Source organism: Pecten maximus, chromosome 16, assembly GCF_902652985.1.
Source record: "Pecten maximus chromosome 16, xPecMax1.1, whole genome shotgun sequence".
In the NCBI taxonomy this organism is placed as follows: Eukaryota; Metazoa; Mollusca; class Bivalvia; order Pectinida; family Pectinidae; genus Pecten; species Pecten maximus.
The window spans coordinates 2,796,327-2,811,376 of record NC_047030.1 but is presented as its reverse complement, the minus strand read 5'-3'; the positions used below and the strand labels follow the sequence as shown (position 1 = coordinate 2,811,376).

The window sequence follows — 15,050 nt, the reverse complement described above, 5'->3', positions numbered from 1 at the left end:
TCAGTAATACCAAATATATTTCACGAGTGGGGCTAATATTTTGATATTTTTCACGAGTGCACATTTAATATATATCAAAATATTAGCCACACTTGCATGGAAGTCGATTTTCTATTCATACACTTGCGGTAAGGAAGATCTACATGAAGTTCGAGTTTGATGGGGCCCAAGGAAACTTGTGTTATTGCATGGAAACCTCTGTGAGGACAACAATGCCCCCGACATAGTGATACCTATATGTCACCTGCTTTTGGCAAAACAAAGGGTTTGTTTGTTTGCTTGTTTTTGTTTAACGTCCTATTAACAGCCAGGGTCATTTAAGGACGTGCCAGGTTTTGAAGGTGGAGGAAAGCTGGAGTACCCGGAGAAAAACCAAAACAAAGGGAACCTTCACATAAAATCCATCAAGAACCCATTGAGTAATGAAAACAAACTTCAACTCAATCCTTTGGACCAGGTTAGCGAAAACCGGTAAATGTTGTAGATGCTGAGACAACTCCATTTCGTTGTTTTGGTTCACAAGCTGAAGTACTGTTTTCTGACACAACAGTTTTCTTTTGTGTTTCATGATCGATTGTTCTCCCCCCTGCATAAACACCAAAGGTACCAGATTTGTCTGTGTCTGAACGTCCACCAAGGAGTGGTTTTGATTCTGGAGAACCATCTTCAGATAAGTTAAGATCAGGTACTGAAGGACTCTGATCTACATTCACATCCATTTCCCGGCTGGAACGGCTAGCTTCCTGGTGTATTAAAGGTGTGATACTCTGCATTTCCACCTCCTCCTCCACCGAATTGGTAGATTCAGATTGATCCACTTTTGTTTTGGTACCTATCTGTACATTTTCTACTTTATTCATATGGATAGTTATATTATTCACGGTTCCATTTTTTGATCCATCTGAAATGACAAATATTATGATCTTATTATTGTAACAAGAGGCCCATGGGCCTTAACGGTCATCTGACTATAAGTACTCAGTAGCAAGTATGGTGGCATTGTTGGCCATGGCGGCCATCATGGATTTTAGACTGACCATCTCAGGATCATTTTTGTTAAGTATCAGCTGAATCCCACTGGTTGAACTTGAGAAGTTCGAAATAGTTGTTGTTCATAAAAACCATCAATGTGCAATCATGTTACAAAATGGCCACTGTGGCAGCCTTGTAAAAGTTTTTTTACAAGACTAAACATAACAAGACTTTGTTGGCTCCCCTTCCTTAACACCCTCACCATTTCCCAGCTCAGTGGCCCAATTGAAACTGGAGAAGAAGTTTAGAATGTGTTTTTTAAGATGGCTGCCACGGTGGCCAACTTTGATTTCAGACCGACCTAAAAAATACAACACTTGGTCAGAACCATCTCAGAATCATTCCAGGCAAGTTTCAGATCAATCCCAATAGTGGAGCTTGAGAAGACTTTTGAAATGTGAAAAGTTTACCCACTGCACACGACAGACGAAGCGCGATGACTCTTTGGGTCAGATGATATAAAAATTAATCTTTATCTCAAAACAAGAGGGCCGTGGCCCTAAACGGTCATCTGACAACTGAATCACTATATAAGAAATCAAAATTACACCAAAGTTCTCCTTTATGGGCATGCTACTTGGACCCCATGGGTCACACCAGCCTCATATATATAAAATATGATTTGTCTCCCCTACAGATGTTTCGCAACAAAGGTTGCAATCCACTCAAAGTTAAGAAAGAGTAGGGTTTTAAAGGCAAAACTTTAGTAAAGTTCCAATTTTTGGGCCCCGCACCCTGTCCCTAGTGATCGGTCCAGTCTCATTTACATAAAATAGGGTTGTCCTCCAATAAAAAATGTTTCACATAAAATTTGGTTGTAATCCACCCAAGGGTAAAGGAGGACTAAAGTTTAAAAGCAAAATTTCAGCAAAGTTTCCATTTTTGGAGCCCCAATCCACTGGCCAAGAGGATCATACCAGCATCATTTATATAGAATATGATGCCCTTCCCCCAATAATGTTTCACACCAAATTTGGATATAATCCATCCAAGGGTAAAGGAGGAGTAGGGTTTCCATTTTTGGGCCGTGCCTCAGTCCCCAGGGATGGCACCAGTCTCATATATAGAAGATATCATCACCCTCCCCAATGATGTTTCTCACCAAATTTGGATGCAATTTCAAAGGCTAAACAAGGAGTAGGGTTTTAAAGCAAACATTCACCAAAGTTCCACTTTTGGGGCCCAACCACTCAGACCCCAGGGGTCAGACCAGCCGCATTTATATAAAATATGTTCCCCCTCTCCCCATGATGTTTCATACCAAAGGAGGTGGTGCATAGGAGGGCTAAATCGGCCCACTGCGATTTTTTTCCCAGAAACATATTTTTGTCAAAAGCATAATATCCCCGATTATGTTGGAATTAATTTCAAGTCCTCAATGTATATATTCTTTTTTTGGTGATTTCATTATTTCCCCATCAAACTGCATAAGAAGCTAATGTTTTGACCACTAACTATTATAGAACATACTATTATTTCCTATTTGTGAAACAAATTCACCCCATTTGTTTAAGGTTTAATTTTGTATATGAATCATCACGCTCCGTGACACTTAAATTAAATTTCAGCCTAATTTGATGTCTTCTTTGTGAAAATCATTGTTTTTAACTTTTCATTTAAAGTCTAATACCACAAAGTTATTGATGGAGTGCTATCAAAATTTCATTTTAGAAATAATCTATTGATATTCATAAACATTTAATGAAACAAATTTATTTGGTGAATTACTGGATATGCCAAGATTTTATTATTGTTAAATGCATACACCCCCAATTTTGGACAACATATCAAAGTACCGAAAGTACTGAAAATAGAGGCAAATGCTAAAAATCCAACAAAAATAACAATGCAATCAGACTTTACTGCTTGTGTCAGACAGGGTGCTCCTTTTTAACCCTTGGTTTTTTAATACAATTTACTTCATCACCTTTCTTTGTATGCAAAAATCTTTTGTTATCCAGTAATTTTTGATGATTTTTTTTGGTTGTGTATTAAGATTAATATGCAAACATGTTTTTTAAAAGCAAAATTTGATAGTACTCCAACGATTATTACATTTTATCTACTTAACGAATAAAAGAAAATTTTAAGAAGGTAAATTTTTAACTGAAAATTTTGCTAAAAAAGCTGTAATTACACTTCCTATTATACAAATCCATGCTAAACACACATGTTTTTATGAAATATAACATCACATGAGACTATCAATGCAATATGAAATTTATCAAGTACTTTTGTACAAGAAATATATTTAATTTAAAAGGGAGGGTACACATTTTTTACAGAAATCATGTTAGGTGGCGCTGCGTATACAGCATTTGCCAATTTTCGTTTTAGTGTCTAAAATGACATGTATTTGGTAAAAGTCTATCATAATATCATGCATAAAATAAGATTCGGCCGTGGGCCGCCATGCACCACCTCCTTTGGTAGTAATTCAATTTGGTGTTAAGGAGGAGTAGCATTTTGAAAGTAAAAGTCTAATGATGGATAGCAGATGACGATGGACGGAGCACGATTGCTATATGGTCATCTTGACCCTTTGAGTCAGATGACCTAAAAATGGTAAATGCTAAAATTGAGAGATATTTAATGAAATATGTATTAAAAATGTGGATACATACTGCTATCAGGCATGTCGCTGTCAGCAGAAGTACTCCCAATGTCTCCAAGAACTGTTTTGAGCACATAGTTGATGTTGGTATTTTCTTGGCCATCTGTAATAACATTAAAATTAAATGACATATCAAACTTGATATCAATTATCATGTTGTTTTTGTTATAAGTAACAAGAGGCCCATGGGGCATATATCGTTAACCTGGATAGCTCAGTAATTATGGCGAGAGATCTTCAACTTTGGTATCTCTAGATTTCCTATTCATAGTTAAAGAGACTGTGACTTTGAGGCCAATGGCATTGTAGCACGATGGTCCAGTTAATTAATGTTAATTATAGACTGGTTTCTTGATTGATCAATTTGTCAAAAAACAACAACGTCTTCTAATAGTTGTGAGATACGAATAAGTGATCACTGAAATTACTAAGGTAATTATAAAGTTTTCACCAACATACTGAAGGATACCACAATCTTAACTCCAAAACACTCAAATACATAAGGATGCCATTCTTAAATGACAGATTGACAGATTTTCGAAAAGATTTCCCTATGACAAATTTAAAACACATATTGACCTGATTTCGCAACATTCAAGAAAAGCATTCCACATGTCAATTTTGATTGTCCTATAACATTTCTTTTTGAAAAAAAATTGTCACAGTAACTTAATTTTGAAATCTTTAGAAAAGTAAGTCACTGTGACCTAGTTTTGAAAAAATCTGGATCCAATGTATACAAATATAATATATACAATTTCCATTGATCTGTGGCATTTTTTCAAAAAATAGGTCAGTGACCTAATTTTGCAAAATTCATGTTCAACATATATTGTTCAGCCTCATTTACGTAAAATAGGGTTGTCCTCCCACAAAAATGTTTCACATAAAATTTGGTTGTAATCCACCCAAGGGTAAAGGAGGACTAAAGTTTTAAAGCAAAATTTCAGCAAAGTTTCCATTTTTGGAGCCCCAATCCACTGGCCAAGAGGATCATACCAGTATCATTTATATAGAATATGATGCCCTTCCCCCGATGATGTTTCACACCAAATTTGGATATAATCCATCCAAGGGTAAAGGAGGAGTAGGGTTTTAAGGGGCATCTAAACAGCAAATCCAGCCAAAACAGTTGATATTTTACAAGGCTATAAATCCTCACTAGGGTGCAATTTAATAGAAGTAACTTGACTTAATTTTCAACAAAACATGAGAAAAATGCATGTTTCAGGGGGACATAATTAACTCATATGTATCGCATTTATTGCGCAAAACAGTCATGTCGTTTTGCTCACTGGAGTCTAAAGCACAAAATAGGAGCATTGGTTTGGCTAGATTTGGCTTTATGATATGTATTAACACTGATTTTATTTTGACCTTGAAATGCAAATGGCGGTTGTGAATAATATCAGACAATTATGGCGTATAAGAAGGTATTTCAAATGTCAAAAATGCTCTCATGAGATGTACTATAAAGAAGTCTAGACATGACGGGAAAACTGTTTTTAGGAAAAAATGTTCATCCGTTGAGTTTGGGGTAAAAGATAAATATTTCTGAAAAAGGCCCAAAACTCACCAGTTTGACAATTTGTCTTACAAAGGTCATTCTTACTATAATCAGATGCCTTAAAAGTATGATATAGGAGCATTTTTATGCCATATTTGTGTAATATCATCCACAGCCGCCATTTGCATTTCAAGGTCAAAACAAAATAAGTGTTTATACCTACATAAAATCAAATCCAGTCAAACAAATGCTCCTAGCCTGTGCTATAGACACTTGAGAGCATGACATCTGGGCTATTTTTCAGGTTTTGTTATTTTTGTGACTTAGAATTATTCCATGCTACAACTTACCACAAAGTAACATTATAGAAGAAATGGTTAACATCATTACATCAAATTATTTGTGATTTTAAGATACTACGTATCCAAACAAACATTTTGGTATAATATATGACTATTTTTGTGCAAGTTTAAGATATTTATTCGTATTTGAAATAAAACATTGTTCTGCTATATAGATGACCCTTAAAGAAAAATTCACCAAAGTTCCCCTTTTGGGGCCCGCCACTCGAGCCGCAGGGGTCAGACCAGCCTCATTTATATAAAATGTTTCCCCTCTCCCCATGATATTTCATACCAAATTTGGTAGTAATTCGATTTGGTGTTAAGGAGGAGTAGCATTTTGAAAGTAAAAGTCTAATGATGGATGGCAGATGACGATGGACGGAGCACGATTGCTATATGGTCATCTTGACCCTTCGAGTCAGATGACCTAAAAATGGTAAATGCTAAAATTGAGAGATATTTAATGAAATATTAATTAAAATGTGGATACATACTGCTATCAGGCTTGTCGCGGTCAGCAGAAGTACTCCCAGTGTTTTCCTCTGTTACAGTTCCTGTAATAACATTAAAATTAAATGACATACTAAGTTGTAAATATTTGCATTGTAAATATTTGCTTGGGATTTAATTTTGCTATGTTAGCGATCATCAAATATAGCACGAAAATTGATTCCAAGCGAATATCTAAATTTAGACACAAATATATGGAAACAAAGTTACTACGGAATAATTACAGGGGGTGTTGTATGAAATATAATTCCTGTATCTTGTTAGAAATATTGTCATGAAAGACGACCAAATATACAAGGTTATGTATTCAATATCTATATTGCTGACAATGGCAGGTGTAGTCTACGATCACGCGAGTGAGGTATGTAAATACATCCGTGTACAAGCGTGACCAGGTGTAGACTACAGCGATAGTGGTCACGCACGGCCGAACATCAACTCCGGGACGAGGTGACACAAACACCTTCGCTTAGAGAAGTCAGCTCGTCACGTACATTCACAACAATATTTGCCCCGCAAAATCTAACATCTCTACAGTATGTCTATAGCACTCCCAGCTAATGGTAGTAGGCCGTGTTTTATTTCATCAAAAACTTTCTTCTTCTGTCGTGTCATTATCTATCACAACCTTAGTCTACCCTACATTTGTGTTGTAAACTCCGGTGTAGCAGCCCATTCTTTCCCCCCTGCTGAAAATTTCCTTTCGGAAACATTTGACTAGCTGATTCTTTCCCTGGGGGGAAACTTTCAACTAGGGGGAGAATTGGCTAGCTGATTGTTTCCCCTGGGGAAACTTTTACAGGGGGAAAGAATTGACTCCCTCACCGGCTTATAAACATGTAGTTAATATCAATGAACATAATACTCCCAGACTGTATACAGACATCTTGTGATGTAAATAGTCACAGTTTTAATGATGACTGTCTTATTGGATTCAACAATTGATATATGTATAGTGAGAGGCCCGACATTATATAATATTTCCTTTTTCTGATTGAGATACACACAAAACCTACAATGGCAGGGAATAATGCTTTAAGAAAACAAGTATTAAAAATTCTAAATCTAACATAATACAAACCTTTTTCCTTCCTTATGTGTTTGCAACAGCAAAAAACTATTACACATATCACTGTAATCACAGCTATACCACTAGCTATACTAATGCCAATGATTGCTGCCTCAGACCTGTAACATTAAAATTATTTATTTAATCGACCAAGAAAAGCTCAAATATGTGAACATAGCTGTCAATGGAGTGTGGCCTTTATATTTTCATGATGACCTTGACGGGTGTGTCTATAACTTTATTGTGGTTGTCAATTGTCGACCTTGAGGGGCATGCCTGTTAACTTAATTGTGGTTGTCATTGGGGTGTGACTGTTATATTTTCGTAATGACCTTGAGGGGCGTTTCTATGAACTTAATTGTGGTTGTCAATGGGGTGTAGCTGTTATATTTTAATGATGACCTTGAGAGACGTTTCTATGAACTTAATTGTGGTTGTCAAAAGGGTGTGGCTGTGTTATTTTCATGATGACCTTGAGGGGCGTGTCTGCATGTCTGTAAACTTTATACTTTTATGATGACTTGGGGTGGAGGTAGTGGTTAGGAACTCTATACTTACAATCCTTTATCTTCATTAACATCAGGCTTGCTGGTAGAAAGTACAACTGACATGCTGACATCAGGACCTGTAGTGTGATCAGGTGGGAGAGCACCCGTCGTAGAAATAACAGGAGTTGTTGACTTTTCTGATGTCACAGGATTCAACTTTGGAGTTGTTCTAGGAGGACTGAAACAATAGTCTTATTGTTACAATATTTCTTTTGATTGTGCATATGACAAACAATGGTCCAGAAATTGATTGTATGTTATTGATTAATATAAAATATGACACTGAAATTAAACTCATTGTCAGTTTTGAAATTTTTCTTTTATGGTAATTTCATTAGCATGCAAATTATCATTGACTCTACCTGAAATATTATTTGAATTAATTAGCTAAACGTTTTGCACCTGTAGGTATTATCAGATGATGTGAAAAATCGTGTGCCACTATAAAGACAACAACATGGCCTGACTGTCCATAATGCAACACTCTGACCTGACTGTTTACAACACACTGACCTAACTGTTCACAACACACTGACCTGACTGTTCACAACACACTGACCTGTCTGTTTACAACACACTGACCTTACTGTTCACAACACACTGACCTAACTGTTCACAACACACTAGCCTAACTGTTCACAACACACTGACCTGACTGTTTACAACACACTGGTCTGACTGTTCACAACACACTGACCTGATTGTTCACAACACACTAGCCTAACTGTTCACAACACACTGACCTAACTGTTCACAACACACTGACCTGACTGTTCACAACACACTGACCTGACTGTTCACAACACACTGACCTAACTGTTCACAACACACTGACCTGACTGTTCACAACACACTAGCCTAACTGTTCACAACACACTGACCTAACTGTTCACAACACACTGACCTGACTGTTCACAACACACTGACCTAACTGTTCACAACACATTGACCTGACTGTTCACAACACACTGACCTGTCTGTTTACAACACACTGATCTTACTGTTCACAACACACTGACCTAACTGTTCACAACACACTGACCTAACTGTTCACAACACACTGACCTGACTGTTCACAACACACTGACCTGACTGTTCACAACACAATAGCCTAACTGTTCACAATACACTGGTCTGACTGTTCACAATACACTGGTCTGACTGTTTATATGCAAAAACCTCAACTAGTGATGCTGTTAAATTATTAGAATTCTTACAAAATGTACACAAACTTATAACCTTCTTAGAAAATACATGCACATAATAACAACCATGTACAATAGTTCTATCAAAATGAAAAATAAAATATAAGAAAACTGCAATCCATCTGTTCCGACCAATGAGTTTCTCTCAACTGACTTGCCAGCTCAACAGTTGCACGTACAGATGAGCTACCTATTGGGCCAACAATTAGAGAAACCAATTTTACGCTAATTCCTTGTAGTAGCGAAATATTATTTCCATGGTAATGAAGAAATGTCAACACTCTAGACATGGAATTATTTGTAATGATCTAAAAATACTGATATTGACAACTTGTTTTTACGGTCAGCATAGAAATAGTGAAATGAAAACTGCTCCACAGCAAAAGGTACAACTATACAACTTATTGATGAGTTTGTTTATCTGAGTGATATCAATTAAATCTTTCTCTGGACGGACAAATGATGGGACACCTTAACAGAACCTGCCTATATATTCCCTTCCAACCTTTGATTGGTGGGGGATGACAACTTTTGATTGGTGGGAGATAACAACCTTTGATTGGTAGGTGATAACAACCTTTGATTGGTAGGGGATAACAACATTTGATTGGTAGGTGATAACAACATTTGATTGGTAGGTGATAACAACCTTTGATTGGTAGGTGATGATAACAACCTTTGATTGGTAGGGGATAACAACATTTGATTGGTAGGGGATAACAACCTTTGATTGGTAGGGGATAACAACCTTTGATTGGTAGGTGATAACAACATTTGATTGGTAGGTGATAACAACCTTTGATTGGTAGGTGATAACAACCTTTGATTGGTAGGTGATGATAACAACCTTTGATTGGTAGGGGATAACAACATTTGATTGGTAGGTGATAACAACATTTGATTGGTAGGGGATAACAACCTTTGATTGGTAGGTGATAACAACCTTTGATTGGTAGGTGATGATAACAACCTTTGATTGGTAGGTGATGATAACAACCTTTGATTGGTAGGGGATAACAACATTTGATTGGTAGGTGATGATAACAACCTTTGATTGGTAGGGGATAACAACCTTTGATTGGTAGGGGATAACAACATTTGATTGGTAGGGGATAACAACCTTTGATTGGTGGGGGATAACAACCTTTGATTGGTAGGGGATAACAACCTTTGATTGGTAGGGGATAACAACCTTTGATTGGTGGGGGATAACAACCTTTGATTGGTAGGGGATAACAACATTTGATTGGTGGGGGATAACAACCTTTGATTGGTAGGGGATAACAACCTTTGATTGGTAGGGGATAACCATAACTTATAATAATAGCATACCTAGGTGTATTAGGTCTACACCCACAATTCTGCTCCAGGACGGACCCAAATCCACATGTCTTCTGTTCACATCTACACGGATCTGTCCCACAGGAATAAGCGTGTAAGTCACATTGACACCACTGGGGGCAGGCATTCGGATTCAACACTGTCGACTTCACTGTTGATGGTCGTGTAACACCTGTACGTGATCAACTCAGAAATGAGGATGGAACACAAGTCATGATTACAGTCTGACAAACAACATACTGGAACACAAGTCATGATTAAAGTCTGACAAACAACATACTGGAACACAAGTCATGATTACAGTCTGACAAACAACATACTGGAACACAAGTCATGATTACAGTCTGACAAACAACATACTGGAACACTAGTCATGATTACAGTCTGACAAACAACATACTGGAACACAAGTCATGATTAAAGCCTGACAAACAACATACTGTAACACAAGTCATGATTAAAGTCTGACAAACAACATACTGGAACACAGGTCATGATTACAGTCTGATAAACAACATACTGGAACACAAGTCATGATTACAGTCTGACAAACAACATACTGGAACACAAGTCATGATTACAGTCTGACAAACAACATACTGGAACACAAGTCATGATTACAGTCCGACAAACAACATACTGGAACACAGGTCATGATTAAAGTCTGACAAACAACATACTGGAACACTAGTCATGATTACAGTTTGACAAACAACATACTGGAACACTAGTCATGATTAAAGTCTGACAAACAACATACTGGAACACAAGTCATGATTACAGTCTGACAAACAACATACTGGAACACAAGTCATGATTACAGTCTGACAAACAACATACTGGAACACTAGTCATGATTAAAGTCTGACAAACAACATACTGGAACACAAGTCATGATTACAGTCTGACAAACAACATACTGGAACACTAGTCATGATTAAGGTCTGACAAACAACATACTGGAACACAGGTCATGATTAAAGTCTGACAAACAACATACTGGAACACTAGTCATGATTTAAGTCTGACAAACAACATACTGGAACACAAGTCATGATTACAGTCTCACAAACAACATACTGGAACACTAGTCATGATTAAAGTCTGACAAACAACATACTGGAACACAAGTCATGATTTAAGTCTGACAAACAACATACTGGAACACAAGTCATGATTACAGTCTCACAAACAACATACTGGAACACTAACAAACAGACAACATGATGGACGGGACGGGACGGGGCGATGGATGGATGATATTAGGTGTATCAAAATCTGACTGGATCTGAACGATTATGTGACAGTATGTTTTGTAATATGGCTGGAGTGTTTGCTTAATTTTCATTGGCCAATTTTCTGTTTTCCTCACAAAGACTTATGAGTGAGTAGACCTGTATGTGCTAAAAATAACTCAGCTGGGAAATTCCCCAAGCAGGTTGGCAATCTTGGCCTTCAATCACGCAACTTGTTACTATGGACAACAGCCATTCAGAATGTTGGAAAGAAACGATTGTTCAGGATCACTTTGTTTACAATTTGGCAGACGAGATACCCCAACAACTATGATAAAGGAAGAGGAATTACAAGATACAGTGGAACTTTGTTAACTCGAACTCGATGGGACCATGAGAAAACTTTGAGTTATCCGAGTGTTCAAATTAAGCGAGTTGTCATTTTTTGTGCAAAGTTTTCATAAAAAATTGTCAACATTACATGATCATTTTAACTCCGCTCTGTCACTCATCAGTTTAGTGTAAAGACCAGTCAATACATTTGTAATATTTCTTTCTGTCTCTCGTAGTTTGGTGTAGTTTTGCCGATAGACAGTCATGATAGAGTTTCTTTCACTTAGTCACTTCAATAACGGTATAATGTTCATGTCATGTTTGTAAAAGAAATAACGATAAAATGGAAATCAACCAAATAACAATTTATTAACGTAATATTACATAAATGTTTAAATTTAACACAAATTAGGATATATGTAATATGTAACTGAACCATAACCTTCTATTAGACATATAAAATACTGTTTGATAGGCCTACTTATGTTTTACCCATAACCACGCTATTTCCATGTGTATTGGCACAGGAAGTTGAGCTGCGCATGTGTATAAAATGCTACTGTTACTGAGTTGGCATGTTATCCGATTTAATAGACAGCGGTGACAGTTTATAAGACGTACTCTGAACACTTCGGAAGTAATTACGCTATTGTTTCAGTCGTTTAAGGATTTGATAGGCAGTGGTGACTGTTTCATTTCTACACCTGTACAAACATCAGCCGAGTAATAGCGTGAGATTAATTCCGTTTGAGCAAGCGGGTAGATGAGTAGTGTGTATTATTATCGGCGAATGTCTGATGTAAGTAAAGCAGTACTTTTTATTACCAATTGCAAATTGTTCTATGATTCCACAGAAAATTTGTTTAATGAATTTATTAAACACTTATATTAATAGCATATAATAATCTATAGGTTTTTCTTCAGTAAATTACGAACGTAAGTTTAATGCTGACAAATTTTTGGTGTTTACCACCGATCGTTATCAGACTCAAAAACGATACTTCGAGTTATTCAATCATTTTAAATAAAATTTTTATTGTTGGGAACAAATTTTCACTTTGAATTATCCAAGTTTTTTTGAGTTTTCCGAGTTTTTTTTTACTAGGATAAAGAGCAAATTCGGTTGGGACTGACAAAGTACTTCGAGTTAAACGGGGTATTCAAGTTTTCCGAGTTCGAGTTAACAAAGTTCCACTGTATTTTGAAGAAAAAAAGACTTGTTGAACACTCGGAAAAATACTTCAGGTGCAACAAAACTATTTCCGTAATATTGAAGTGCAAATGGTCAGTCTGCATGCCGACATTGAAAACTTTCGTCAACATGATCTGGACAGGAGCCTTGGGATTTTGTTATTTATTTGTTTTAGTTGGCAATATTACAAAGTTACAATTTTATTAAATGTTCGGTGTACACAAGACTATATGGACCTGGTCAAGAGTTTGATCACCTCTGCATACGGCCTCAATGAACAAAGTCTTGATCAGGTAGTTTAGTCTCATCTATACACCTCAACTAAAGTCAATAATTGTAAAATGTACTCCTATGAAGCAAACATGACAGTAAATAAGTGATGATTTTCCAAAATAAGGTGATCAAAATCATTTAAAGGCTGTTTAGTGACTAATGAGTATTTTCAACATTTCCATTAATATATATTGTGCTGTGGTTGAAGAGTAACGCTATACAGTAAAACCCACTTGTGTCGAACACGGTTGAATCGAATACATCGGATGAGTCGAACGTTTCGTTCGGTCCCGATTTGTTCCCTTCTTTATCTTAGTAAATTAAGCACGGATGACTCGAACACTGTTGAATCGAATACTGCAGTTGTGTCGAATATATTTTGTGGTCCCTCCCTTCTAAACTATACCAAAATTTCCATTTTTGTGTCGAACATCGAGGCGTCATGCTGTCTCAGGTAAAATTTGCTGGCCTCGTCTGATTGACTGAGTGTGACCGATCAGCCGTAACGGTGTAACCAGAGCCTATTGTTAGTTTCCGACTGTCGGTTACGCATCATCCCATTGGTTATACAGGTGCTCAGGTGAAGTAAAACGTTCAGGTATACATAACTAAGAATAAAATGTGCACGTTTTAGTCTACAAACCAATATGTGTTCTGTTTACTGTTTTGATGCACACGGCCGCCGAAAAAAATAAGGAAAAAGTAAATGATAAATTACATATCTTCCATCGAAAAATGCAAAGAAAAAATACCTGTCTGTCATGGATTTATTTATATATGCCTAAATTCTGAATACGACGATGCAATAGTAACAATGATATGCGGAATGTTTTTACTCTGTTCAAAAGATTGTGGCAATGCATGATTATGCAGCCGATAAACACTGACCGCGGACTTCACCTTTGATACAAAATCAGCACGCGTACGGTCAATCAATTTTCCCGGACTGTTTATTGCTTAATATTGTTAAATTGGAGAACAATATAAACGGATTTAAAGATAAATAATACGAGTACAATATATACATTTATATTCTTATAATGTATGTAACGTTTTCATAGAATATTATGCTGTCATTTGCGACTCCCGTGTGTAAATCGTGTGTCTATGTTAAAGATGATTTTACGCATGAACTTTGTTTTTATCTGTAACTGTGCACAATATTGTTTATTAGATAAAGGAATAATTGTTATCATGTACAATTAATTAATTTCTTTGTTATTATTTATTGCTTATTTTCGACTATGTTATCATGCAAGCACTTGTTCTGCGTACAACCGATGATAGTCGGGTTTTGTCTCCGTATACAAGCATGGATAAGTCGAACCATCGGATAAGTTGAATATTTTGCTTGGTCCCGTCGACTTCGACTTATCCGAGTTTTACTGTATATACATGTCATAAATGTATCTCACCTTGTTGTAGAAGACTAATAAAACGTACCTTCCAAACATTCTGGTTTCACACATGCAGTGACCCTCTCTGACGTTGTTGGGTCCCAAAGGAAGCTATCTTCAGGACATTTGACACATGAGTCATTGCCATAATCAGTTCGGCACACTGACACCGAGAAATCTACAAAAAGAATGGACAGTGTTATAATTAACTACGGTGGAAAGAAATGTGTGAAACATTTGATTTTATATATTTGAAACTATTTTCCTTTTGTGAGAATTTACGTTCAATATTTATCATGTTTCGATTTCATAGAATAATAAATTTTCAGTTCACCAGATTGCTATTCAAATCGCCCTACGTCAGTTGTCAGTTGTCATGTCCATCAGTCATCCATCCGTCAACCATTGTCCATCGGTAAACATCCCTTTTTATCACTATTTCTTAGAAAG

At 36.6% G+C, this 15,050-nt stretch overlaps 1 protein-coding gene across 1 annotated transcript in view; it reads right to left on the bottom strand.

Moving 5' to 3' along the window:
* The window catches only part of LOC117344459, a 49,768-nt gene continuing 34,718 nt past the window's right edge, over nucleotides 1–15,050 (bottom strand). Inside the window, exons 5-11 of the mRNA XM_033907204.1 lie at nucleotides 14,647–14,778; nucleotides 10,162–10,342; nucleotides 7,635–7,802; nucleotides 7,089–7,195; nucleotides 5,992–6,051; nucleotides 3,657–3,749; nucleotides 1–901 (exon numbers count right to left, since the gene is read on the bottom strand). Coding sequence (XP_033763095.1) covers nucleotides 459–901; nucleotides 3,657–3,749; nucleotides 5,992–6,051; nucleotides 7,089–7,195; nucleotides 7,635–7,802; nucleotides 10,162–10,342; nucleotides 14,647–14,778 — 1,184 coding nt within the window. The 3' untranslated portion in view covers nucleotides 1–458. The remainder of the gene's footprint in view (nucleotides 902–3,656; nucleotides 3,750–5,991; nucleotides 6,052–7,088; nucleotides 7,196–7,634; nucleotides 7,803–10,161; nucleotides 10,343–14,646; nucleotides 14,779–15,050) is intronic.